This window comes from Lissotriton helveticus, assembly GCF_964261635.1.
Source record: "Lissotriton helveticus chromosome 1_1 unlocalized genomic scaffold, aLisHel1.1 SUPER_1_unloc_23, whole genome shotgun sequence".
Taxonomy (NCBI): domain Eukaryota; kingdom Metazoa; phylum Chordata; class Amphibia; order Caudata; family Salamandridae; genus Lissotriton; species Lissotriton helveticus.
The window spans coordinates 1207696-1234901 of NW_027611663.1; the positions used below are offsets into that span (position 1 = coordinate 1207696).

Here is a 27206-nt window from a genome sequence, read left to right on the forward strand (position 1 = left end):
CAATCGAGCTCTCTGTTTCCTTTCAGTCTTCTAATCAGACTCAAGGTATTTACACAAATGTCTGTTTTACTTTAACATTCTTCACTTACTCAATGTCCTTAAAGTCCTTGGATTGTTTCAGGAAGAGTTTCAAAACGTTCTCTTGATTTATGGAAGGTCAAGAGGTCTGCCACAGTTTTCACAAAGTTTAAATTCTTACTGGTATGTGTTCAAGCATGCTAACGCTTTACCATTCAGAGCGAGGTGTTGCTTGGCATCCCTTTGTTGATTCTCTTTTCTTTTCTCTTTTGTAGGAAATCGGAAACAGTGCCGGGAGAGGATCTGGAGCCGGAAATTCAGAAACAGGAAGGAATGTCTGAAATGTGCTCCGGGGAGCAAGAACACAGCCGAAGACACTGAGTGAAGACAGGGAAGGAAGCAGGGTGGAGCGCTAAAGAGCTTCGGAGTATTTGCCACCAAGGTTCGGAGTCAGGTGAGTGTTTAGGCACGAAGCGAAGCATCGGGAACCAAGTGGGTGGGGTTTAAATTGCTTTGGGTCTCAGGTTTTCTCACGTGTGCATGTGAAGGTGATTTGGGCCTTAGATCTTTCCCAAGTAATTCACGTGTACATGCCAAGAACGTTTACACATGCAGGAAATGCCTCCTGCCCCCCCAAAGGTCTTCGTATGTGACAGGGTTTTTCCGGATGCAAGGCATGGAAAGATCTGACCAATCTTGTAGTATGTACATGTGTTCCTGTTTCCAGGATCTTTCTGACGCATCATAACCCTTCCAGTTAATTAAATACTGTAATCGACCATGTTTACGTTTTGCATCTATAATGCGATTTTCTTCATATGCAATATTGTCTCCAACTACAACAGGTGGAGGAGGGTTGTCTTTTCATGTGGACTGATGTAATGACTGATATTTTCCTACTTTTCTGGTGTTTCAGCTAGTTAGCTATAAAGTAATTACTCATCACAGTCCCTTCCCAGAATGCCTAACAACAAAACACCACATTCAGACTACCTATCTGAGAAAGGAGTAACATAAATAACTAAAGATACTATAGATCAAAGCTCAGAGGGTATGTATAGCAACGTCCTCCGACGAATCAGAATCAAATATCAAATCAGGTCAGCAACGTCTTCCGACGATCAACGCGCACTTACGCGAGCAACGCACCCTGGTGTGAATCGATATCAAATCAACAACGTCTTCCGACGAATCAATATCAAATCAGCAACGTCCTCCGACGAATCAAATATCAAATCAAGTCAGCAACGTCTTCCGACGTTCAACGCGCACTTATGCGAGCAACGCACCCTGGTGCGAATCAGCAACACCATCCGGTGAAAATCAGTACATACCTCTTACGCTATGTTGGGTTGGTCTGCCAGCAATTTAGGTATTCCTGCTTAGGAGCCGATTTCCCTTCCGTATCTACAAGTACTCATTAGAGGGGAACTAGCACATCCCTCTGTAAGCACTTGGTAAAAAAGGGGCCCGACCTTCCTCCACAGAGAATAAGGACAAATTATATATTCTCCCATGTAGTCATCCCTAATCATGAGCAGCACACCTTCCCATCATCAGTTACCTGTAAGAAGGGAATCACCCCTCCTTCTATACTACAGCACCTGGTTAAGAAGAATCCACACTCTCTCTTAGTGACAACAAACAAATGGAATTAATGCAAATTGGGGTCTTTTATTACACAATGATGAAAGGACATAAAAAGAAATGACTTATTAATATACATACACACATATAGAACCTGAAAATAAAGGAATAATTAGATAAAATGAGTCATACATGGAACACCTCACCATATTATTAGACATCTGCAATCTGAAGACAGGTCCGTCTCTCTTTCCCTCTGAGGTTGGGTCAGGACTCTCTGTTCCACAAACACGACTGCACGTCTGCACCGTGATGCTTCACCAGACCGCCAAAACCACCAGACAATCCTCTCACCCTCACTTGGACCCGCTTTCACTAATATAGAATGTAGCTCTCTCTCGAAGCTTCTAGAAGAACCCGCCTACCGTTCTCATGAGATTCCTGTACCTTTCCGTACCTGGCACACAACAGCAGCTGGCCAAGCTTTTGTTATGGCTCCAGCGTGAAGAGAGTACATTTCTCCGTGCTTGCTGGTTCACTACTAGTGAACAACACATTTAAACTAAAACATTGCCTTTCACCTAAAGAGGCTTAGCAGGATGGTGTCAGAAAAGAACATAGCATCGCTCGAGCATAGGCCTTTAGGCCCGAAAAAGAGCAAAAAGCAGCATATAAGGGGACATAAAGCTGTCAAAGTCTATAGGCAAGCCCTACCAACTAGGTGAAATAAAGGTCGGGAATGGACAAAACACCATACATGTTCGATTGACAGCAGCATATATTGAGATGGTGGTGGGCAACGGTCATAACCGAGCCAAAAAAGCACCAATACCTCAGTCACTACACCGGATCATGTGGTTTGAGCAAAGATAAACGAAAAACTGGGTGATTGGCATATTCCGAGGGCAAAGTTAATCTCATTGAAACTGGATTCAAAATGTTATTTATGGGAAAGGGGCCAATGAACCTAGGTTTTAGTTTCTTGGGGCCTTCAATCTGGATATTTCTGGTTGATAACCAGACGAGATCCCCTACTTTATAGGGTGATGCTGGTGTTTTGTGTTTATCGACTGATAATTTGACCTTTTTGTTTATTTTTGGCTAAACTACGCTTGGCTTGTTCTTGAAATTCCCGCAATTCTGTTAATCTTTTGGTCACAGCAGGCATAAATCTGGAAGGATGGCAGGAATAGATCGTGGATGTAAGCCAGTTATAAAAAAGAAAGGGGAACAGCCTAAAGCTGCATGATAGCTATTGTTGTATGAAAACTCTGCCAATGGTAGGACCTCATCCCAATGAGCCGATATAATGGAGGTTAGGCACCGTAGACTTTGTTCAAGGTATTGATTAACTTTTTCTGTCTGGCCGTCAGTCTGTGGGTGAGAAGCGGAGGATAATGCTATTTCAATTCCTAAATGTGTGCACAACTGACTCCAGAATTTTGAAACAAATTGAGGGCCCCTGTCGGAAATTATTTTACTGGGAAGGCCATGTAGTTTTCCAATATGGTTTCAGAACCCTTCACTAAATTCTGTAGCTCTTGGTAGTTTTTGTAAGGGAATAAAGTGCCCCATTTTAGACAAAAGATCCACAACTACTAAAATTGCAGTGAAGTTGTGGGATTTAGGCAAATCTGTGATGAAGTCCAAACTGATAGTATGCCAGGGAAGCAGAGGTATGGGCAATGGTTGTAGAAGACCTTTAGGGGATGAATGGGAGGACTTTTGTCGTGCGCACACTGGGCAGGCTTTTATATATTTTTGGACGTCCTTGGTGTTTATTCCCTGTGTGTTAGCTTCTTTATTTGTCTGAATGCAGAGAACTGTTGTCTGAAGGCCAGTATTAAGGGCTACATAAAATAACTGGACCCTGCTGTAGCGCCTGGAAGCACCTAGATATGGGTGTGTAGGTGTGACCAGAATCACCTAACCCTCTGAAACTTTGTCTCTTTTAAATACCCAAGAAATTATTGGCATACCTTCCTGTACCATGTAGAAGCGATACAAAGCTTACCTTCGAGGGCCCCTTGAAATGACTGAAGGCATGAGTGACATAAGTGTACATTGAATGTGTGAATGAGTGTGCCTTACGGCTGAAAAGAACTGACTATAGTATCAAGCCTCTTGGGAGGACTTTCGATTTGCTTTTATCACAGTTTATCCCTTAAGCCTTATCGCCTGCTTCTGAGGGCACTAACAAACAAGATTAACGCCCTGCAAAGGATGTTAACTGCTGTTAAGTGAAAGAGCCAAAGGCGAGGGAATGCAACGAGGGGACAGACAATTAACAACTGTTAATGCCAGATGGCATGTTAAAAACAAGTTTATATCCTTTCTCCCTCATCATACCACACCCAGATAGGCACACTCTTACTTTCCGGTCGATGTCCATACTTCTCACTCTCACAGGGCCTATAATGCAGACAAATGACAGTATTAGTGGCAGCATTCTAAGCATGCTGATTGGTTGAGCCGATCTCTTCACAGTGATGGCTGAAGAGCACGTGCTGATTGGTTGAGCCGATCTCTTCACAGTGATGGCTGAAGAGCACGTGCTGATTGGTTGAGCCGATCTCTTCACAGTGATGACTGAAGAGCACGTGCTGATTGGTTGAGCCGATCTATTCACAGTGATGACTGAAGAGCACGTGCTGATTGGTTGAGCCGATCTCTTCCCAGTGATGGTGATTGCTGAAGAGTGCGTGCACTGTGATCATGCTTCTAAGTGCAGGAGAATCGGGGATAAGTTATCAAGTGAAGTACAGGTGTTATTTCAGCTACGTTTTCATTATATAAAATGAAAATATAATTATGTAAAAAGAAGTTTTTCAGTAGGCTAGTTTTAGGGACCCCAAAGTTCTTTATTCTTCCCCAGAATCAGGACCTTAGTTTTCTCTCCACTGAGTTTGAGAAAATTTGCCTGCATCCAGTATGCAATTTTACTCAACCCCATCTGGAGAGCAGATGTCTCAGACACCCTCTCCATAGAGAGAGAGAAGACTATCTGGGTGTCGTCAGCATAGGAGAACAGGGTCAGCCCGCCTCCTCTGCAATGTCAGCCAGAAGTCTGTCACTCATGTTAAATAACAAAGGGCTAAGAATGGAGCCATAGGGTTCCCCGCAGGGAGAGGAATGAGTAACAGAACTGGCCGTTGGGGCGAAGACCTGGAACGTTCAGTCGGTGAGAAAAGAGATAAGCCAGTTGAGTGCCGGCCTGGTAACACCCAAAGATCGTAAGGCTTTCACTAACACGGTGTCAGACACCGTGCCGAAAGCTGCTCTCAAATCAAGTAATATGAGGGCCATCGTGTCTCCAGAATCTAAACGATATTGCAGCCTTTCCGTAACTCCAAGAAGGGTAGTTTCAGTTGAAAAGCTGGCTCTAAAGCCCGACTGAGATGAGTGTACAAAATGTTGTGACTCGACAAACTGAGATAGCTGTGAATTAATGTGTCTTTCTGGAATTTTCAAGAAGGCCAGGAGCAATGAAATAAAAAACAAAGACCCACAATTGATGGACAGAATGCAGAACAAATCAAAGGTTCACCCCCAGTCAAGAGATCTGGGTTGAATCCATCATTCTTTTGCTCACCATGCCACCCCAGTTTAGACCTGGCCATATGCAAATCAGTCTTGACCCTGTGCCTCATGGGAACAGTCCAGTCTGAACTGCCAAGCCAGGTCCTCCCTGGACCGGAAACAAGCATCCTAGGACCGGTTTTGGACTTTCAACCCCCATCAGCCAGGATAGCTTGATTCCACTGCCACATTGAGCCTGGGACCCATGTCTAGGCATAGGCATACTACCAGCGCACTTAGGGCGAGAAAGCAAAAGACACACAATTGATGGACGGAATGCAGAACAAATCAAAACATTCACCCCCCAGTCAAGAGTTCTGGGTTAAATCCATCATTCTTTTGCTCACCATGCCACCCCAGTTTAGACCTGGCCATATGCAAATCAGTCTTGACCCTGTGCCTCATGGGAGGCCAAGTCATGTCCTCCCTTGACCAGAAACAAGCATCCTAGGACCGGTTTTGGGCTTTCAACCCCCATCAGCCAGGATAGCTTGATTCCAGTGGCACAGTGAGCCTGGAACCGCTTTTGGGCATACCCGGCGCACTTAGGGCGAGAAAGCAAAAGACACACAATTGATGGACGGAATTCAGAACGGGACTGTTCCCATTGTGTGCAGGGTCAAGACTGATTTGCATATGGCTGGATCTAAACTGGAATGGAATGGTGAGCAAAAAAAACGATGGATTTAGGCACAGATCGCTGTACTGGGGTGAATGTAAGACATTGTTATGCATTCTGTCCATCAATTGTTATTTTTGCATTTGTCACCCCAAGTGGGACGGGTATGCCCAAACATTGGTCCCTTGCTCTCCATGCCACTGGAGTCAAGCTATCCTGGCTGATGGATGCTTGTTTCCAGTACAGGGAGGACTGGCCTGGCAGTTCGGGCTGGACTGTTCCCATTGGTTGCAGGGTCAGACAAATTTACATATGGCTGGGTCCAAACTGGAATGGCATGGTGAGCAAAAAAACTATGGATTTAGGCCCAGATCGCTGTACTGGGGTGAATGTATGACATTGTTGTGCATTCTGTCCATCAATTGTTCTTTTTGCATTTGTCACCCCGAGTGTGACAGGTATACTGAGACGTTGGTACCGTGCTCTCCATGCCACTGGAGTCAAGCTATCCTGGCTGATGGGGGCTGAAAGCTGGACACCGGTCCTAGGATGCTTGTTTCCATTCCAGGAAGGACCTGTCCTGGCAGTTCGGGCTCGACTTTTCCCATTGGGTGCAGGTTCAAGACTGATTTCCATACGGCTGGGTCCAAACTGGAATGGGATAGTGAGGAATAAAACGATGGATTTAATGCCAGATCGCTGTACTGGGGTGAATATATGACATTGTTCTGCATTCTGTCCATCCATTGTTCTTTTTGCAGGAAGCAATGAAAGAGGCCGGTAGTTAGCCTTCTTCAGAAGAGGAAGCACCATTGCGGGTTTCCACTCAGGTGGAACCATTGCCTCCTGTAAGGAGGCATTCAAGAGTTCCATGATTATTGTGAGTGAAAGCGACTCAAGCTGCTGGTGCACCGAGATCGGAAGAGGGTCACAGGGTGAGCCAGATTTAATCCTGGCTATGAGTCGTATAAGGGAGTTCATATCTAATGGAGCCCACATTTCCAGTTTATTCGTGGATTCAGCGATCCTGTTGTCACTGTGAGAGATAGTTCTGGCTGCTTGAGGGGATGTAGGTGCTTGCTGATGGGGGGTACCTGGTTTTATGCCCTTCATTTCAGAGTATATTTTCTCCACTTTATGGAGGAAGAATTTCTCCACGTCTTCACATTGTAAACCATTCAGGGAAGGGGGAGTAGATTGAGTTTCAGATCCAGAAAGTTCTTTGACCATTTTAAATAATGTCTTGGAACAATTCAGCGCACTAGAGATGGTCGAGGAGACCTATTCAGCACGAGCTGACTTACAGAGAGTGTGGTATTCTCTTTTTTCCCTTTTATATGCAAGTTTGTTGTCAGGCGCATAGTTCCTCCTTCAGCATCCTTCCAAAGCTTTGCATTTGGCTTTCTCTGTTTTTAAATTCTCAGTGAACCAAGGGGCAGGGGGCTGTGGTTGTTCACCTTCTTAATAGAGGGTGGGAGACAGGTATCAATGGCATGTAAAAGCCACTTTTGGACGCCACCCGAAAGAGTGACAGACATTTGTTTTGTGATAGGAGCATTGGAAGACAGAATCTTATTGAGAGCTTCAATGTCCAGTTTTCCCCAGTTCATAGTTGGTTTCCTGATGCTAGGTGCGGCTACAGGTGAGTTCACTGAGATCTCGAAACGCAAGCCGATTGCAAAGTGATCAGACCAACATAAGGGAAGAGCTGGTGGGCTTTGAATGATGGATAAACTGGAGAAAATAGGGTGGCCGGCCACATGAATGGGACCGGAGTTGCAAAGTGCAATATTCAATGCTGCCAGATAAAAGTAGCGCTATTAGTACATGCAGAGTCATCCAAGCGTAAGTTAAGGTCGCCCAAGAAGTAGAAGTTGGTGGCATTTAAGAGAAAAGGGGTTATTAGGTCATGAAAGGATGAAGCCCATGGACCGGATGGCCCTGGTGGACGATAAACTAGTATGCCTGAGAAGGTGAACTTAGGGGTCAGGGCAAGCTTAAATAAAGCTGCCTCACAGCTCGTAAATGGCAGTTCTTCAAATTTGCACATGTAGGACTTTTTATAAATTATAGCAATGCCACCACCTGTCTTGGAGTTCCTGTCTTTCCTGACTATAGCATAGTTAAACAGTAAAGCTGCAGCTACATCAGGGCGGGAGCTCATGTGCAGCCATGTTTCAGTAAGAAACATTGCGTAAAATAAATAGTAACTTGTAAATCCAGTATTTGTAAAGCGCACAGCTACCCGGAGGCATCCCGGTGCTGGGGGCCATTGGGAAGATTAAGCGAGCTGCACGCGTCCGATCTGGGGCCATTGAGTAGGGGTTAGGCAGGACGCCTGCAGCGACTAGAGCACTGCCCGGAGGGAGAATGTGGCCGAACAAAATGGCCACCCGGGCAGGAACATCCCCTCAAAGTACAAGTGCAGAAAAAAAAATTGTATAACACACTCAGTAAAGCAGAAAAATAATGCAACAGCAAGCAACAAAACTATAAGCATCCCTAAACCTAGAAAGGTAGAAAATGGTTTTGGCAGCCACTGAACATGACTTCCCCGTCTCCCTCCAGGAATTGTGGTAACAAATCTATAGCCCTTTTGCACAGTCACTCATGCTTTCTCTCAGAGAAATATATAAGGAATACACAGCGGACCTTGCAGACAAGTGAAAACAGAGCATTAGTACTTCTTAATACTTTTAAATTTAAAGACAAAAACTTGGCTGCTTCTGTTTTTATTGTATATATGTGAGAAGTTGGCCTGATAGGTGATGTTTCCAATTCTGGAACCACCGATTATCAGACCAAACAATCCCTTATGGTGTCTGGTTGTAAGTCAACCTTATTAGACAAGCTATCCTAGGGGTAGCATGGACTAAGCAGCCTAAAGGCTTAACTTAAGAGGTCGTGTTAAGCGAGCTGTTTTACCACATACAATCCTGTAATATCAAATGAAAGGACACCACACAAGTATATATTATAAAAATATATGTGTTTATTACTAAAAACAATCCCCAGTATTCTTTATGAATAAAGGGGCACAAGCGTTAAATCAAAAGCACAGTTTAAACATACAAGTTGCACAATTATGGATGAGGGCGGGTGGCCACTCAAACCATATACTAAACAAGTGGTATAAGAGATGCCACTCGAGCAGTGGTTAGGCCTAGGGCCTAGGGAATCGCTGGGAGCAGTCGGGACAAGCAATGCTGAAGTCGGGAACGGCCCACGGGATTCGGGAGCAGTGCGGAAAGCGCACGCGTGCACCAATGTTAACCAATGGTGCGTAAAAGTTGTAAAGTTAAAGTTTAAGGACACTTCCGCTGAACCTAGAGGAACAAAACTTAAGACACAGACCCTAGAGATGTGTACCAGTGTGGGAACACCGGCGGAGCAAAGTTACCTCACCCACAGGAAGCGGGTGCATAGGGTCGAAGTTGAGTCGGGTTTCGTCACGCAGGCTCTTGGTGCTTGAAGCTGAAAGGGCTGCAGGCGGGGTGAAGGAGAAGTGTCCGGTGGAGTCCAAGGGTGGACTCAAGTCGAAAAGTACCTGAAAGCAGAGGGGACAGAGTCTGGGTCACTCCGCAGTGACCAGGGTGGAACCAGGACGGAACCAGGCAATGTCGGGCGCAATCAGGTGGTCGTCGAGGAGCTTTTCTCCGCTGTCACGTGGGCTCTGGGGCATCTGCGACGTCCAGGAGCAGGTCACGATCTGTCCCACGCAGGCTCTCGCCGTCGGCGCTGTCGGCTTCAAGATTGGAGCAAACAACACTTGGCAAAAGCAATCCACGCGGAACCGGGAGATTGCTTCTCACTCGAACCAGGAAGGTCAGAGTGGGGGCTCCTTTTCAGGGGAGCTGGTGTGGATCTGAAGCAACCAGATTCACAAGTCGTTTTCGTTGTTTCGTCGGCACAGGGACCACTAGCCAGCTGGCAAGTGACCGGGCCAACGCGTTGAGCCAAATGGAGCAGAAGGGCCCCACGCAGCACTCGTCGAGTGTGGAGGGCTGATCTTCGTTGCAAGAGTGGCTCAGGGTGGGGGCTTCTCAAACCCCGGTGCACAGCTTCGAGGGTCACTCGTGGGCTGCACGGTCAGCGTCTCGTGGTCAATTCAAGATGGCGTGCCCCACGCTTCCGGTCGCCTCCACGGGTCTCAGCTCTGCAGGGACTGTGGATCGGGCTGTTGGAAGGCAGGCAAGCTTGATCTCGTCGATCTCTGTCGCTCGAGTTCCGGCGGGAACTGCAACAAAGTAGACGTCGAGGGCTGGATGGTGCCTGCTGGTGCAGGGTGGTCACTCCTTGACCACAAGGGAGATTCTTCGGGCTTCCAAGTTGAGTAGGAGGTCCAAGGGTCCAGAGTTTCGTTTCTTATGTTTCTTTCAGGAAATCTGATGTGCATTGGCACTGCTCCCACTCTTATTCGAATCTGGGGGGCGTGATTACCTGCTAGGTCCCCCCCTATGGGTGGGACCCAGGAAGTGGGTGGATACACCCCCTTCCTTTGATCTAGGCCGCCCTGGCACGAGGGCTGGAGTGCCCCAGAACCGGTTTGGCCGGATTATGCAAGGGGCAGCCTTGTGCGCCCCAAGCAGTGTCTGGTTTCTTTCAAACCTCCCTGCTACAATCCATTATCTCCTGTCTGGAGGGCGGTGACACCCTCCTGTGACAGGAAACCCTTTGTCCAGGCCCCATTTGGTCGAGTTTCGGTCAACTGCAGGGGTCCAGACATTTGTCTGTGGCAGAGGCATCCATTTTGTGGATCTTAAGGTCTTTGGAGAAATTAACCGCATTTAAGTAAAGCAACATGTCCTACCCCTCTAGAGGGGTGGAATGCTATCCCCGTCGCCAGAACTGGCGAGGGGATAGTATTCCAAATCGTATGACACCTTACACGACATGTTTTGATAAAGCCAAACCAAAGTTGCTATTTAACCGCGAGGATTATAAGGCACTTAAGAGTATATGGTATGGCATTATCCTGGAACAGCTTAGGGAGTTGTTCCCGACAGCTGCAGACAGGCTCAGCTCATGCTAGAGCTCCATCTCACATAAAACCACGCACTCTGCCTCCAGGATTGATGAGGCCTTCCATAGGAGTGACTCACAGGTTTACATGTGTCCAGATATAGGTTTAGATATAGGTATACTATATCTAAGCAAGGGGTGATTACACCACCTTACCCCAGCTGAGTGATCAGCCAGTTGTGTCAATTTAAGAACCAGCCAGGGGTGGCAAAAGATATGCTGCAGCCCCTGGTAGGCCTTGGTGGCCCCTATGCCCTGGGCACCTATAGTGCATTATACAGGGGCTGACAAGGAGTCCATTTCCAATTGTGGTATGTGCCTATAGCACATGTGTCAGTAATTTAGTGAGAGAACAGCAGGCTGGGGGTCTGATCAGCAGGCCCACAGCCTCAGTAGTCGAAAACCAGTGAAGCAAAAAGCAAAAATTTGGGGTGACCATAGGATAGCAGACCCTACTCTCCTACAATATACCATCTTTATGTTTTTTATAGACTGTGCTGTATCTTTTTGATATCCCGGTCTGCAGGAGGACTTCCCCGATTGAGCAGAGTAAGTCTTTCAAGCCCCACATCCAGAGCTGTAGGGGCAAATTAGCAGACTAGTTGTTTGGAACCTGACTATTTTATTTAGCGACTTATGTGTAGTCATCACAAACATTTCTCCTGCTTGGGGATTTTAATTATGGTGTAGAAGATTTTTTAGATATGGAAGTAGCAAAACTATTATCAGACTTAAAGACTTGAGGACTGCAACAAAATATTACAGGCTCTACTCACTCGGCGCGCCACAATCTTGGACTTAATCTTCACCACGTCTACTGCACTGACTTGTGAAGCCCATGCCTTTGACGTGGACTGACCACTCAGTACTCTTCTTTCAAATACCTAAAGCAGGGTTGCCTGAGAAACAAGACCTGAGCAAAAGAGTCTCTTGAAAATGTCAGCGCATTACTCCTATCGCTGAAAAATTGAATTTCTCTGTAACCTCAAAGGAACACGACATAAACCACACCTTAGCGGACTAGTGTAAGGCTTTAAATTTTGCCTTTGATAACATTGCTCCTTTTAGAACGCATTCTAATAATAAACAAAGGACTGGCGCCCTTTGCTATCCTACAGAGCTGAGCCCGGAAAAGTCACTATGTAAAAATCTAGAGTGGCATTTAATTACCAACCCTTGTGACAGAGACCAGACACCTTTATTGCGCTCTTTTTTTAGGTGCTAGATTGTTGGCTACTGTGAGGCATTTCTGTTCCTTAACTCTGAGTCCTATAACTAATGTCAATCGACTGGGAGATGCGTCTGGTTAACTGAATAACGTCCAGAAGGTCTTGGGTTCTTTTTGTTAAAAGGTAAGGATGTTTTATGGGATACAGCCATGGATTGTTGTATGCAGGCTGCATTTTATGTACTGCCTTGGTATGCAGAGTATAAAGCTGACAATTCTAAAACTAATCCCCATCCTGGAATAAAAGAAGACACGCCTAAAAATAGCTCATCCTAAAAACCCACCTTCCAAAAACAAGATACCAAACAAAAGGAGAATCTTAGGAGCTTCAGGTGATGTCCCTAGTGTCTGATTACTGGTGTTTGTTTAGGTTTACAGGAGTCCAGAGGTTGCATAGCAAACCTTGTCTATGCATGCCGTGTATTTTTCATTCATTATTGTAGTATTTATGTAATCCACTCATCGCGTGCCAGAAGGGAGATGTGTGTGGCTAGAGTTGTTTATATAGCCCAGACTAGATCTGGTCTGTGTCTCCTGCTCCACAGCTTGTACCCGTAAAAGTGCATCAATGTCTCCTTCCCTTGGAAGCAAATCCACCTGTATTCCAGTTTAAGCATATTTATTCTCATAGAATCAGTTTCAAAATCCACTGATCCTCAAGTAAATTCAAATGTAGTCTTCCCAATTCATTTTGGGGGTTCTCCCTTCATCAGGGGGCGCTTGTGATGAATGTATGTTGTATGTTGTGTGCGGAAAATAGTGAAATAAGAATTAACCTGCAATGCAATCTAATCCTACATATACATAAATGAATAGTTTACTACAGATCCTAACCGCATGTCTGCGTTTGTGTTATACCAGGGTCTTACCCTTTTCAATAGTGAGAGCTCCTTCTGATTGAAGAAAATCATCCTGATCTACTGCCTTTATCACGTGGCTTAGCTAAGGGTAGATAAATGCCAAGCAACTTAATTGCGCCCCTAGAACGCCCAGTCCTGCTGCAGTGAACACATAGCATTTGTAGCACTGGGTTAGGAAAGGTGTACCTGTAGGGCCCCTAAGCCTTTGTAGCACTGTTAGGTTTACCTGCGGGACCCCAAGCATTTATGGTACTTGTAGGAACGGTGTATCTGTGTGGTCCCCAGGGACGCATTATGTTAATTTTATTCTTATTAACGAATCACATCTGAGCAGTGAGTGTTTCACTGAGGGTTGTGGCCTCTTTCTCCTGCAATATATGGGATGACATTGTTCTCTCTGAGTGAGTGTGAAGACAAAAGACTTCTGTTATCTGGTGAGTTGCCAACCTGTTCATTGGCTCCTGTACAGATCCTGGCCCTGCTTTAACAGTTCAAGATTAATGTCCAGTAGTGGCAGTCACAGTATAAGGACTGTGAGCAAGACCTGCTGTAGAGTTTCCGCTGTCCTAGGAAATATGTCTCAATGTAGGAAAGGGCCTGTTTTGGACATGGTTAGCCTTCACTTTTTACCTGGAAAATGATATAGTATTTACTGGAAGGGCACAGGGTCCCTGCCAACCAGGTCCCCTGAGCCCGATCTCCTTCCCTTAAGTGTACCTGTCGTTTCCACAGTTGTCACCCCATTAGCTCACTTATAAGTCCCTTGTAAAAGATACCTCTGGTACCAAGGGCCTTGTTGTTTAAGAGGGTCTCTAAAGGCTGCAGCACAAATTATGCCATCCTAAGGGACTCCTCACCAAGCACATATATACATACATTCATACACACTGCCTCTGCAGCTGTGTGTCTTGGTGCAGACAAAACTGAAGAGTCGACATGGCACTCATCCCTGTATGCGATGCCCATAGGGACTGTCTGAGATATAGGTAAGACACCCCTCTAGCAGGCCTTATGGTGCCCGCTGCTTTAGGGATACCTCCTTCAATGTCCTTGTTGATTCCTGGATATTACAAGTGACCAGGCAAGCTCTATAGTAAGCACATTGGCTGGACACTTGTCATTACGAGTTCACCAGCCTCATGAAGGTTTCTCTGAAATATGGGATATTTGATACCAAACATCTCAGCATATTAAAATTGCATTGATTGCAGTGTCCGATTTATTAAAAATTACACACAGAGTGCCCCTTAGATGGGTCCCCTAAGATCTACCAATCCTTAGTGTGATCATCGACTGGCCTGAGCCAGCCTGCTACCACCAGACAGTATCCTGTCCTCATGGGGAGAGTGCCTGCGCACTTTGAGGTCGAGAACAATGCCTTTCCTGGGTGGAGGTGTTCAACCCCAGCCTCTTCTGTTAGAGGGAGCAAGCTATCGTCCTGGCCTCACCCCCTTTTAGGTGCAAGGACAGGTGGGAAATCTTAGATAGAGCAGGAGGTGCGCCCCCCCCCCCCTCTGCCAACTCCACCCCTCAGGTGCTGGAGGCGAGGTGAGGCACACTTTGTAGTGCCCACTATCTTGAAGATGATGGGACTTATCCAATCAGGGCTAGGACTGTGTCCCCTTCGCACAGGAGGTGGGCATGATAGAGGGTATAGACACCCCAGGAAAGTGGCCCATTAGCCTCTACCTGTCACTCCCTTGTAGCACCCTTAAATCAAGATTTTAGGTGGCATCCCCAGACCCTGAATTTCAGTTCTTGGCGACCTAAGAAGAGCCGGGCTCTGCGGCCTTCTCTGCTGGTGAGGCTCTGTAGAGAACTATGGACTTGGTCCCAGTCCTACTGGCCTGTCTGCATCCCTGGATGATCCTGAACCAAAAGGCAAGTCGTCTTGCAGCCCAGCGACCTCCAGAACCTTGGGAGGACTACCTGCCTTCGATAAAGGGCAATCTAGTTTTATGTAGTGGGATTTGGCCAGGGAGTGTCAAGACAAGCCAAGCTATGTTACTCACTCTATATTTGCAGACGTTTTGTTTTTGGTCTAATCACTTTCACTAATGTGCACCGTATTTTCGGTGTCAACACCATCGATTGAGGACTAGTTCAACAAAAAGAATTTTAAAAAGTACCTGTGTCTTGGCAAGATAAACAGTGTGCTGGTCATTTATTCAATCAAGTCTATTATTGAGCTCTGAATTCAAGCTGCCATTTAATGTAAACAGGGTCATTGATTTGGCAGTATCAGTATCTGTAGTTAAATTAGACAAAAATAAATTCTAATTGCCACCTCCCTGGCACCCTGAATGGCCGTAACCCAATCACCATCGCCAAGCGTGCCTAGATCCCTCTCCTGCACAGCTCTCCGTGTCCCCAAGGCATCCAGAGAATTGTAGATCAACTTCTTAAAGATGGGTGAGATTGCTTTTTCAGTCGGGGATTAGTTATCAGCTGTTCCTCCAGTGGGGATGCATCAAGCAACTGCTCCCCTACACAGATGTGACCTTGCAGAGCGTGACTCATCCGAAATGTCAGAACCGTTTTTATTCACCTAATTTATACTTTTGTTGTAGGGTCGTGAAGGATACAAGCGCCTGTCCCCTCCACACATCGCCGGGCTGTTCTAAGCTAATCAATCCCCATTTTGTGAAGCCCTGCCATCCTCCCACTGCACTTAAGAGATCACCATCATACAGTGGAGTAATTTCAGTCAGCTTACCTTCTCAGCCTAAATACTTGGTAGCCTCTCTCCACACCTTTACCAATGTTTGGGTGTGAGTAGGTAGGGTGCACTCATACTTTCTTCGATACAGCACTGGGGTGGGGTAACCTCTCTTGCCCATGGCCAATCTATCTACCCAGTAAGCAGGATCCTCACGGTCCATAAAAACCCAGTTGCTGACTGCCACCAGCTGCCTGGCCCAGTAATACTTAAGAATGCTCCGGACCGCCAGTCCACCCTAATAAACTCCCCTCTGCAACTTACTCAGTGTGAAGTGCCACCACCCCACAACAGGACCCGAAGTTCTCAGTTTACCTTTTGAAAAAATAGTCTGGTGGGATCTTAAAGGAAGTTTTTTACACAATGTGCAGGAGACCCTGGAGGGTCATCACTTTAATTAGGGCCAACCGGCCCAGTAAGGAAAGCGGGAGCGCCCGCAAGTATGGGGCATCCCTGCGAAGCCGGTCTAATTTTGGGACTACGTTCCTGCCTGTGGCGCTCTTCTAATAAACATGCCCAAATATTTGAAGCCATGTAGTGCCACCCGAACTGTGCACCTAGAGTGCAGCCGCAGGGTCCCTGCCACCAGCAGGAATATTAAGGACTTCTTTCAATTGATCTCCTGAATGATCTCCAAATATGTGAAAAATTTGTAGAATTTGTTTACTCAAGAAGACTTGTTACGTGTCATATAGCAAAAGGTCAGCGTAGAGGGAGATTCTCTCATCCCACTCCTGATCAACTGGAATACCTCATATGAGAGGTCCTGGCGAACCCATGCACGTGTGAAGAGCATAGGAGACAAGGAGCATGCCTGTCGGAGGGCAAAGACTCAGGAGACTGTATTATTGACGCGCATGCAAGCTAGAGGGGCCACATACAAGAGCTTGACAGCAGCACCACTGGTTCAGCAAAGGAATCCCCTGTTGCATGAGATACTCCATTAAGGTGTCGGAGATTTAAGCGCGTTCCCTGGTGTGGCATAAAGCCTGATTGATCAGGATCAATCAATCAATCACAGCATTTATATAGCGCACTACTCACCCGGAGGGTCTCAAGGCGCTAGGGGGGGGGGTCCGCTACTGCTCGAACAGCCAGGTCTTGAGCTGCTTCCTGAAGGCGAGGTGGTCCTGGGTCAGGCGGAGGTGGGTCGGGAGGGAATTCCAAGTCTTGGCGGCCAGGTAGGAGAAGGACCTTCCCCCTCTGGTGGCTCTTCGGACGCGGGGGACGGCGGCGAGGGCGTGGCCGGCCGATCGAAGCTGGCGTGTGGGAGCGTAGAAGTTGGGGCGGCTGTTGAGGTATCCGGGGCCTTGGTCGTGTAGGGCTTTGTGTGCGTGGGTGAGGAGACGGAAGGTGATTCTCTTGTTGACCGGGAGCCAGTGCAGGTCTCTCAGGTGTCCGGAGATGTGGCTGCGACGGGGGATGTCCAGGATGAGTCGTGCTGATGCAATTACTTTCTGCAGGCAGATCGCCAGGGCCTATGCAAGGACCTTAGTCTCAAAATTAGGCAGGGAGATAGGTCTATAAGACCCCCACTCAGTTGCTGGTTCGTCCTTTTTTGGGATGACCACCACCTCAGACGTTCTTTGGTCCTCTGGGAGACACCCTTATTTTCAGGCAGTCTTAAACCTCCTCCAAAGGCATTCCCTGATTTTATCCATCAGGAATTTATATAATTCTAAGGGGAGCTCATTAGGCCCCGTCCCTTGCCCTGTTTGCAAGGTTCTTATTGTCTTATTTATTTAGTCTACTGTCTGTTCTTGGTCTAGTGCGTCTCGGTCCTCATTCGTTGGCATTGGCGAGGTCAGGTCTTTCAGGAAGTATTTCCGTCCCCTTGTTGTCAGTGTCCTCAAGGATCCAGTACCGTCCTTTGTCTTGTCTCTCTAACCATGCAAGCAACTCATTGGCTTTATCACCAACATCATAGAGACAATGCTGGGTAGCCAGCGTATGAGTGCACGCTATTTTTCATTAGTGTGTAATGTGTGCTGCTTCAGTAGACGGTGTAATGGGGTAGAAACTGATTCCCCACATGCCAAGCACATTCCCTGTCCTGAGCCTCGCCATTCAATTTACGTTCCTTCTGCATTCCCCCAATCAAGGCTTGTGTCTGGCCTCGAATCACTGCCTTGAATTCATCCTGTAGCACGCAAGCTGATTCAAAAGGCCGCCTTTTGTCCTTAAAATAGAAGTCTGCTCCATCTCTCATATGAGCTTTGAACGTCTTGTCTTTTAAATATCACGGATCAACCCTTGGGGGTAGCATGAAGGCCACAACCGGACCATCGAGTTGCAACTCCACCAGCGAATAGTCTGAGATCGACCCTGCTATGTGTGTAGCGGCGCTAAAATCATCTTTATGGACAGTCTGGGTGAAAAGATAGTCAGACTACCAGACATGCCAGACTACCATGTGCGGCAGACAGGTGCATCCGGTTCTGATATCCTCTTCCCCTCTAGGGGCATTTAGGAGTATCATGAATATAGTATAGGTGCAGTTCTGGCACTCCAGTCACCCCAATGCGTGTATGCTCTGTCGTAAGCGTCTTACCCTTTCACAGGATGAGTCAATCATGTCTGGGTCTCTTTCCTGTTTCCTGACACTTGAATGGACTCGAGAGAGCAGTGACCCACCAGCAAGCTTTTGTCCTGGATGTAGTACTGCATTTAGTAGGGCACCCACTCTGTCTTTTCTTTGCAGTTGCATGAAGATCAGCAGTCCCAAGGTAGCAGTCACACCTGGCCTGTTGGTAAGTGCAGCCCCTCTGGAGGCCCAACCGTCAGCAATTGAGCCCACACTGTGGCCGGCGTGTTCGACACTGGAGTAGTTGTCGTCCCTCATGGGCCTTTGACACAGAGTAGTCAGAAATTCAGCAGCTAAAAGCCCAACACAGGCTCTCCTGGAAGTCAGTAAATTCAGACTCCGTTGTGTTAGGAATTTGGCTAATGCAACCATGAATGGCCGGTTGGCAGCACACAAATGTCCAACTGGCCCTCAACAATCATGTTGTCGTAGAGTTTTATTTTCTGCCTTGAACTGTTGGGAGAGTCTTGGTGGGGGAGGGCAGGGGGGGTTGTCCCTCAGATTAGCTGGCCCTCCTGGATGGCTTTCCGGCCCGCCCTACAGATACCGGGGATGTGTCAGACCTTGCTTCTTCCAGGACAGCCTTGTACTCCGGATGGATAGTCACCCTCCCTTCCCTTTCTTACCAGACAGGCAGGCTTCTAGGCAGACTTCTAGGCTCTTTAGGACAGGTACACAGCTTCTCCATTAAGTAATTCAGCCTGCAGGTGATGTCCCTTCAACTTAGATAGACTGTCAGGCTGACACCATCCCTGGTGGCACAGCAGGCACCTGAGTACTTTGTAGAGCACATTATTCCTTGGTTACAGAGGACTTTGAATGAGGATATAAAAGAGGGATAGATGGTCGCACTTGTATACACAACTGGCAGGCAGGAGATGCATTTTACTCTGTCGCACTCGCACATTACATTTATGTTACGCACACCAACACCCTAAACACTCACTTGATGTTATCGCAAAGTCTGGGCACAGGCATAGAAATGGAGCATTGCATGGGTGTGTCAGTAGAAAGCCACTCCACTGACCATGATGCAAAGATCTCATCAGGCTATTGATCCTTACAACAGGGTGCATTGCCACCACCGCTCTAGCTGTTAAACCCATGACAGTCCTCTGCCATAAATGAGGGCACACTTAGTGTGACCCTCCAGGTCACAGGACCGGTCCAAGATCTCTCATAGTCACTTGTTAGAAGTTGCACAGTACTGGGGTGGCAGAAAAATTACACGTATTTTTTTTACTTTGTGGTAGATTTACCCCAGTAACGTGCAGTCACAAGTTTGATGCTATGAACTAGGTAGTTGCCACGAGGAACAGATTCTTCTGCCTGTCAAACCACATGCCATTCACTATTTCATAGTGTGTTTCTGCTTTTATTAACAAAGTGTTTTAAGCAGGTGGTATATATATGCATGTGGTTGGTTGGGGGGAGAATGGTGAAGCAAGGGAGGGAAGAGGAAAGCATTTTCTAACAGAGGGAAGAATTGTGTGTTTCCCCCAGTTAGTAAAAAAAACAGCATACGTCTTGGCTGCTTCTGCTGCACCCAGAGTCTTGTGCGTCTTTTCAGTCTAATTTTCCTGTCTGGAAAACAATGGTGTCCTGTTTTTCTGCACCCAGTAAATCCAGGAGCAGAAAAACCTAACAACTGATAATCAGGTGGAATAAAGTGAACACATGAAAGTACGCCTTAATTTCCTTTCCCTTGATTCATACTCTGGACCATAGTTGAGGGAATGGTCTAGGCATAGTCCTCGCAGCACACAACAGATTGTCCTCTGCCGCACGCAAAAACTCAAAAGTCAGGCTACCAGATACAAGTAGGTGGTAACTCAGGACAGGGGAAAATGACTGTTGTCCGTGGAGGGGAAATTCCCGTACCAGAAATCTACATTAAAAATGAATTAATAGTATTCTTTTTTAAATATCTGTTTGGTACCAGTCCATATGACTTTAATTTCTGCCTTTGGGATTCTATGTTACAAGTCCATAGGGTACATGTATCCTTTGTGAACTTAATAAAATGTTGAAAATTCTACAAATCCTCACTCCTACATCCACGTACTTTCAGGCTACCATTCTACACTCTGCTCTGTCTGAAAAACAGCTCAACATTTTCAAAATTCTGCATTGATTTGGCTTGTAAATATTATTTTTGGAAATTTACATGTATTAACTATTTGATTTTAATACTATAGGTGATTGAAATTACTGACGAAGAAAGCAAGATTTAGCACCGGGCAACTGAATGTCAGTGCCATAAGAAGGGTTATTTTGAAAAACTGAAGGACATCCAGCATTTTACGTTTAAACAATTTCCAAAATCTAGGTGTGGTGAGGAAGTGAGAGCTGAGGAAAGTACTATACCTGTAAGCCAAGTCTCTCATTTTGCATTTCATTAACCCAGAGCAAAGTCATATCTGTGCACAGAATAACGTTCATCTAAAGCGTCGTGTAATTCCAGAGAGGAAGCACACACTGCATAAAAGAAAGTTATAAGAAAAGGTTTCTTCTGCATACCATCAAAGAAAAGACACTGAAAGAAGACTCCGAAGCTGAAAATCACCTTTGTTCGACAACCGTTTTTAACCAGTTACGCAAGTTTGAGACTATCTGCCTCTGGATAGAACACCACGACCCACTCTGCTCACTCTTGCAAAACCCTTAAAAATTCACCACTTTATTGTGTCTATGACCATCTCAGATTGTTTCCTTTTTATTGTGTAATGTTCTGTAATTCTATGTAAATTGCCTCAACATTATCTGTTGTGCAGGATGATATGTTAAACTGTTAAATATAAAAATGGATTAAATGAGCACCATTGTGCTATATCTGATGTAAATAAAACCTCGTCTTCATAACTACAAACCTTAACCTTACACCAAACATAGAAAGGGTAAAAGGAAATGTTGTTCTGTGACTGATGATCCACAAAAGTACTGTGCACGTTCTAACACCCTCAGTTACTGCCATTATGTCAGTGCAAAAAGGTGCTTATCAGTTTAATCATTAAATATCAGACTAACACCTTATCACTTCATTGCTAAGAACCTATACAAATAGATTTGAGAAAAACTTCAGTCACAAAATAAGTTGCTGCCGGAGAGACTATAACCTAAAGACTATTATCTGCTAGAAACATTTCAACAGGTGTTATAGGGCTGCTTCCCCACATTTCTTGCTCAATTTAAGTGTTGAGAAGATTACACACAATTTCTTTTAGAGATAAATGCTGAACATTATCTAAACAAGCCCGACTGTAAAATCGGGTTAACTTTTACCGTGGCATATAAGCAAGAGAAAACTAAACATAGAGATATTAACTCTAGGAATACACCTTATAAAAACACGGGCTGTGAGAACAAATTCAGTGTTCAAGCCCGCCTCAATCAAGGCAAAATAACCGAAGTTGGGGAATAAAGATACCTGTGCCAAAAAAGATACAGGCATAAATCTCATCTCACAGAATTTGACAGAATGCACCCTGGGAAAAAACTCTCTCAGTGCTTTGTATGCCAAAAAAGTTTCAGCCGTAAATCTTATCTCACTGAGCATATGAGGATCCACACTGGGGAAAAACCTTATGAGTGCTCTGAATGCCAGAAAAGGTTTAGTATCAAACCGAGTTTATATCGACATGCATTAACCCACTCTGTGGAAAAACCTTACCTGTGCTCTGAATGCCCAAAAAGTTTCTGCCGTAAATCTTATTTCTCTGAACATATGAGAGTCCACTCTGGGGAAAAACCTTATCAGTGCTCTGAATGCCAGGAAAGTTTTTGTAACAAACAAAGTCTTTCTCGACATGTAATAACCCACGCTGTGGAAAAACCTTATCAGTGCTCTGAATGCCAGAAATGTTTCAGTGATCAAAGCACTCTCGCACGGCATACAAGAACCCACACTGGGGAAAAACCTTATCAGTGCTCTGAATGCCAGATATGTTTCAGTGTAAAAAGTAGTCTCACACGGCATACAAAGATCCACGCTGGGGAAAAACGTTATCAGTGCACTGAATGCCACAAATGTTTCAGTGAAAAAAGCTGTCTCAATCGGCATACAAGAACCCACACTGGGGAAAAACCTTATCAGTGCTCTGAATGTCAGAAATGTTTCAGTGAAAAAAGCCATCTCATGCTGCATATGAAAACCCACACTGGGGAAAAACCTTATCAGTGTACGGATTGCCAGAAATGTTTCATTGACAAAAACAGTCTCACTCGGCATAGAAGAACCCACACTGGGGATAAACCTTTTCAGTGCTCTGAATGCCAGAAATGTTTCAGTTACAAAATCAGACTCACTGAACATACAAGAATTCACTCTGGGGAAAACCCTTATCAGTGCTCTGAATGCCCAAAACATTTCAAACTTAAATCACTTCTAACTGCACATTTGAGATTCCACACTGGAGAAAAACCTTATCAGTGCTCTAAATGCCAGGAAAGGTTTCATAACACACAAAGTCTTTCTCGACATGCAATAACCCATTCTGTGGAACAACCTTATCAGTGCTCTGAATGCCAGATATGTTTCAGTGTAAAAAGTAGTCTCACACGGCATACAAAGATCCACGCTGGGGAAAAACGTTATCAGTGCACTGAATGCCACAAATGTTTCAGTGAAAAAAGCTGTCTCAATCGGCATACAAGAACCCACACTGGGGAAAAACCTTATCAGTGCTCTGAATGCCAGAAAAATTTCAGAGACAAAAGAAGTCTTTCTCAACATACAATAACCCACACTGGGGAAAAACCTTATCCATGCTCTGAATGTCAGAAATGTTTCAGAAACAAACTCAGTCTCACTCAGCATATAAGAACCCACACTGGGGAAAAACCTTATCAGTGCTCTGAATGCCCAAAAGATTTCAGACTTAAATCACTTCTAACTGCACATTTGAGATTCCACACTGGGGAAAAACCTTATCAGTGCTCTGAATGCCAGAAATGTTTCAGTGACAAAAGAAGACTCACTAAACATACAAGGACCCACACTGGGGTAAAACGTTATCAGTGCATTGAATGCGACAAATGTTTCAGTGAAAAAAGCCGTCTCACTCAGCATATAAGAACCCACACTGGGGAAAAACCTTATCAGTGCTTTGAATGCCAGAAATGTTTCAGTGAAAAAAGCATTCTCACTCAGCACATAAGAATCCACACTGGGGAAAAGCCTTATCAGTGCTCCGAATGCCAAAAGTGTTTCAGCCGTAAATCTAATCTCACCGAACATGTGAGAATCCACACTGGGGAAAAAAATGATTAGTGCTTTAAATGTCAGAAAAGATTCAGAGGTAGAGATGGTTGCAAGTGCAGCACTGAGGTCCCTCCTGAAAACAGGTGAGTAAATTGAAATTCGTTGTTCGGCTGATTTTAGGTGAATATTTTAAAGTTCCTAAACTCCACACTTAGAAGTGTGGGTTTAATGTGCTGAGAAGTTTGATATCAAACTTGTCAGTCTTCCTCCAACCTTCAAAAACATCTCTACAATTGACTATATTTTCCTCTCACCATTTTTAGGAAACAAAATAACTAGGATGGAAGTCCCTTACAGTCACGAGGGTGACCACAACCCCTTAACGGTAACAATTGAATTGTTAGTGCCAGCCGCCGCAGAAATAACAGCTGCGGGGCACACAACGTAAGCTGAATTCCACACTTTAGTCAGGAAAATCAAATGAGATTCATCAGGTTCTACCAAGGTGAGCACTTGGCTTACAGGAGAGACTCCAAATTTTAGGCCTAGCTCTTCAACGGACTTACATCTTCGGTGGGACAGCGCAATTAGAAAATTGCAAATTCTCTTAACGGGAACTGAGGCCCAACAAAAGTCTTACGAGCTATGCCCGAAGCGGATCTATGACCCAGAGCTAACCACCAAAAGAAAAGCCCTCAGGAGGGCTGTGCGTCTGCACAAATTGAATGGCACAGCGCGCTCGGCCTACAATATGGCATTACTGCGCAAGTCCTTCAGAAAATCAGTATGGGCTGCGAAGAGATTAAAAGAACAAAAAGAGTGGATACAAATATTCGCACTGTTACAGGGCAAGAACCTATCCCAGTTCTGGAATTATATGAACAAGCTCCGCTCGTCGAATCACAACAGAGGGAACGCAGTCTGTGAAGAAGTCTGGGCCCAGCATGTAATTCAACTATACGGCAGAGACACGTCGGACTTCGTGGCGACCGATTTAAGAGATAATGTCGATCCAACGCTGACTGAACCCCATGAGCTGACCTCTGCAGCCCAAGTCTCCAAATTTCTGACGGCAATGAAAAACGACGGGGCCCCCGGGCCTAGTGGCCTTCCAGCAGGGGTTTTTAAATGTGCGTTTGGCAGAGTGGGCCAAACTTCTTGCCTCATTATTTAACAACGTGTTTATGACCCGCCAGCTACCAGACTCTTGGCTCGGCTCGATTTTATGCCCCATTTTTAAGAAAGAAAACCCTATGCTCCCAGCAAACTACCGACTTATTGCCTTACTAGATTTTGAGGCGAAGGCATATGCCCGGTGTCTTCTCAAGCTCTTAGAAGACTGGGTAGCAGAAAACAATATTCTACATACTTTCAAACAGGGTTTCGCTCCTCAGCATCCACCATAGACAACATCACAATTTTGGCTTTCCTGAGTCAGCAGGCGGCACACAAAAATCATCTTCCACTATATTGCTGCTTTATTGCCTACAGCGCAGCCTTCGATAAAGTGTCTCGCGACATTCTATGGAGGAAACTGGACAAATCGGGATTCCACAGAACCTGCTAGGAGCCCTTATCTCCCTGCACAAGAACACCTGGGTGCGAATTAAAACTGGCCCCAAGACAGTCTCCAGAAAAATTGCCATCGGAGACGGTTTGAAGCAGGGCTGTGTTCTCGCCCCGCTTTTCTTCAATCTCTATACTGCCGATCTGGGAACATATGTGAAGAAAAGCAATTTACTCCCGCCAAAGCTGGGTCCTGCAAAACGGGATCTGCATATTTTACAATATGCTGACGATATTGTCATAATGGACCAGACAAAAAACGGGGCTCCAACGAGCATTAAGTAAGCTTCATACATATAATACGGCCAACGTGCTAAAAATAAACTAAGAAAAGACCAAGGTGATGATATTCGGCCGTTGTAAGAACAAGAGAAGTTTAAGGTGGCACATTGGGCCCGCAACGATCAACTCAACAGCAAAATACAATTACTTAGGAGTATGGTTCTGCGAGACCTCAAGATCAACAGCTCATTTAGCTGCCATGAAAAAAAGAGCATGTAATGTAATGTAATGTATGTATACTTGTAAAGCGCACTGTTACCTCGTTACGTGGCGTCCTGGCGCTGTATACAGCTGGGGAACCCGTCCTGGCTTTCCCTGTGAGAGGGCACCCCAAGGTGAAGCCAGGCATCTCCGGCGTTGCTAGGGCCGTTGTGGAGATTAAGCAAGCTATTGCCCAGAGTTGCAGAGTGGGGCCCATGGTTAGCGTAGGCACCTAAGTGAGAATTATCGAGTCCGCGGATATTGACCCAAGACCCTGCCGCGTCGGGAATTGAACCCTGGTCCTGGGCCGACCTCTGCTTCAGGGTATGCCGCTTCTAACCAGGGAGCCACCCTTCTCCACTTCTGCAATAACATACTCCCTGACTCGTTTGAATCAGTCTCTGAGCAGCCCCTCTGCAGAACCTATCTTGAAAGTGATCAAAGCCACACTACTCCCCGCCTTGAACTATGGACATCAGGCCTTTCCAGGTGCATGCTGTGTCTGCCTTGACCATGCCCAAGTTTCCATTTACAAAAAAATCTTTCATCGCCTGAAATTCATTCAGAGATCAAGACTACGTCTGGAGCTGGGACTACAAAGGCAGTCCATCTACTGCGAGGCAGATACATTGAAATATTTTATAAAGTCATCAAAAGCAGCAGATACCACCCTAAAATTCTGCCTAAAAGAGATCTTTACCAGCCCTAGAAACCCATAGAACCGTCAAATGACAAAGGCCATTAAATCATTAGAGATTGGCAGCTCCCTGCTAATCTCAGACACAATTCCATACTCAGTGTGGAAAAAAGTCATAAATAAGCAGGCGAAACTAATTTCCCATCGGATGGACCTTCAGGCTTTAAACACACCAACTGTCTTGCTTCCCTTGAATGTCTCATACCAGCCTGGGGTACCGCAATTCTATCTACTGGAAAACCTGAACGCAGTGGCACGGAAGAACATATTGTCTATGCGCCTTCTAGGCCTGTGCTCTACGGCGTCCTACAGATGGGCTCCTTCAAAGGAGGGGGGGCCTGCAGACTGTGCTCATATCACAAAGAATCATGGCTGCACCTACTGTGTTGTTGCCCCGCTATGGATGGCCCCAGAAGGCATTTATTAAAACCTTTATTTTTAAAATGGGGCACTAGGTCATGCTGTGAGGCGACGGCTCTGTGTTTTACCTCCACAGATATTCAAGCGCTTGCCAGGGTTGGAAAGTTTGTGAGACTCTTGGCAAACTTCTTTTCACCCTCCTCGGCTCCTACGCTTACTGCCCCCCCCCGCCCCCCCCCAAAACGTATTACTGACTTTTTTCGTCCCCTTGTCTAGCACCAGGCCACTCAGTCTGCAAAGGCAGTGTGTGGGTGTCAGGGTGCAAGGCCCCTAAGGGTGGCACAAGAAGTGCTGCAGCCCTTAGGGGTCTTCTCTGGTCCCAATGCCTAGGGTACCATTTACCAGGGGCTGACATGTGACCAGAGATGCCAATTGTGTTTCAGCTTCAATACAGTTTTAGGGAAGGAACACAGGCCCGGGACACCTGATTGGCAGGAGTCCAGGGCACACTCAGTCAAAGCACATCAGCAATTCAGCAAAAAGTGGGGGCATACCAATGCAAGAAAGATGGCACTTTCTCACAATAAGCGACTCCATACTGATGAAAAACCTCATGAGTGTTCTATGCCAGAAAAACTGCTGAGAAAAGCGCTATCTCACCATGAGAAACTCCACACTGGAGAA

The 27206-nt window shown here is 45.9% G+C and overlaps 1 protein-coding gene across 1 annotated transcript; it reads left to right on the forward strand.

The window, feature by feature from the left end:
• Positions 1-297: 297 nt before the first annotated feature.
• On the forward strand, positions 298-26645 carry LOC144805756 (uncharacterized). Its single transcript, XM_078672238.1, has 2 exons — positions 298-472; positions 20415-26645. Exon 2 carries the CDS (start codon positions 21695-21697, stop codon positions 23483-23485), a length of 1791 nt encoding a protein of 596 aa, XP_078528364.1. The 5' UTR covers positions 298-472; positions 20415-21694; the 3' UTR covers positions 23486-26645.
• The last annotated feature ends 561 nt before the right edge of the window (positions 26646-27206 follow it).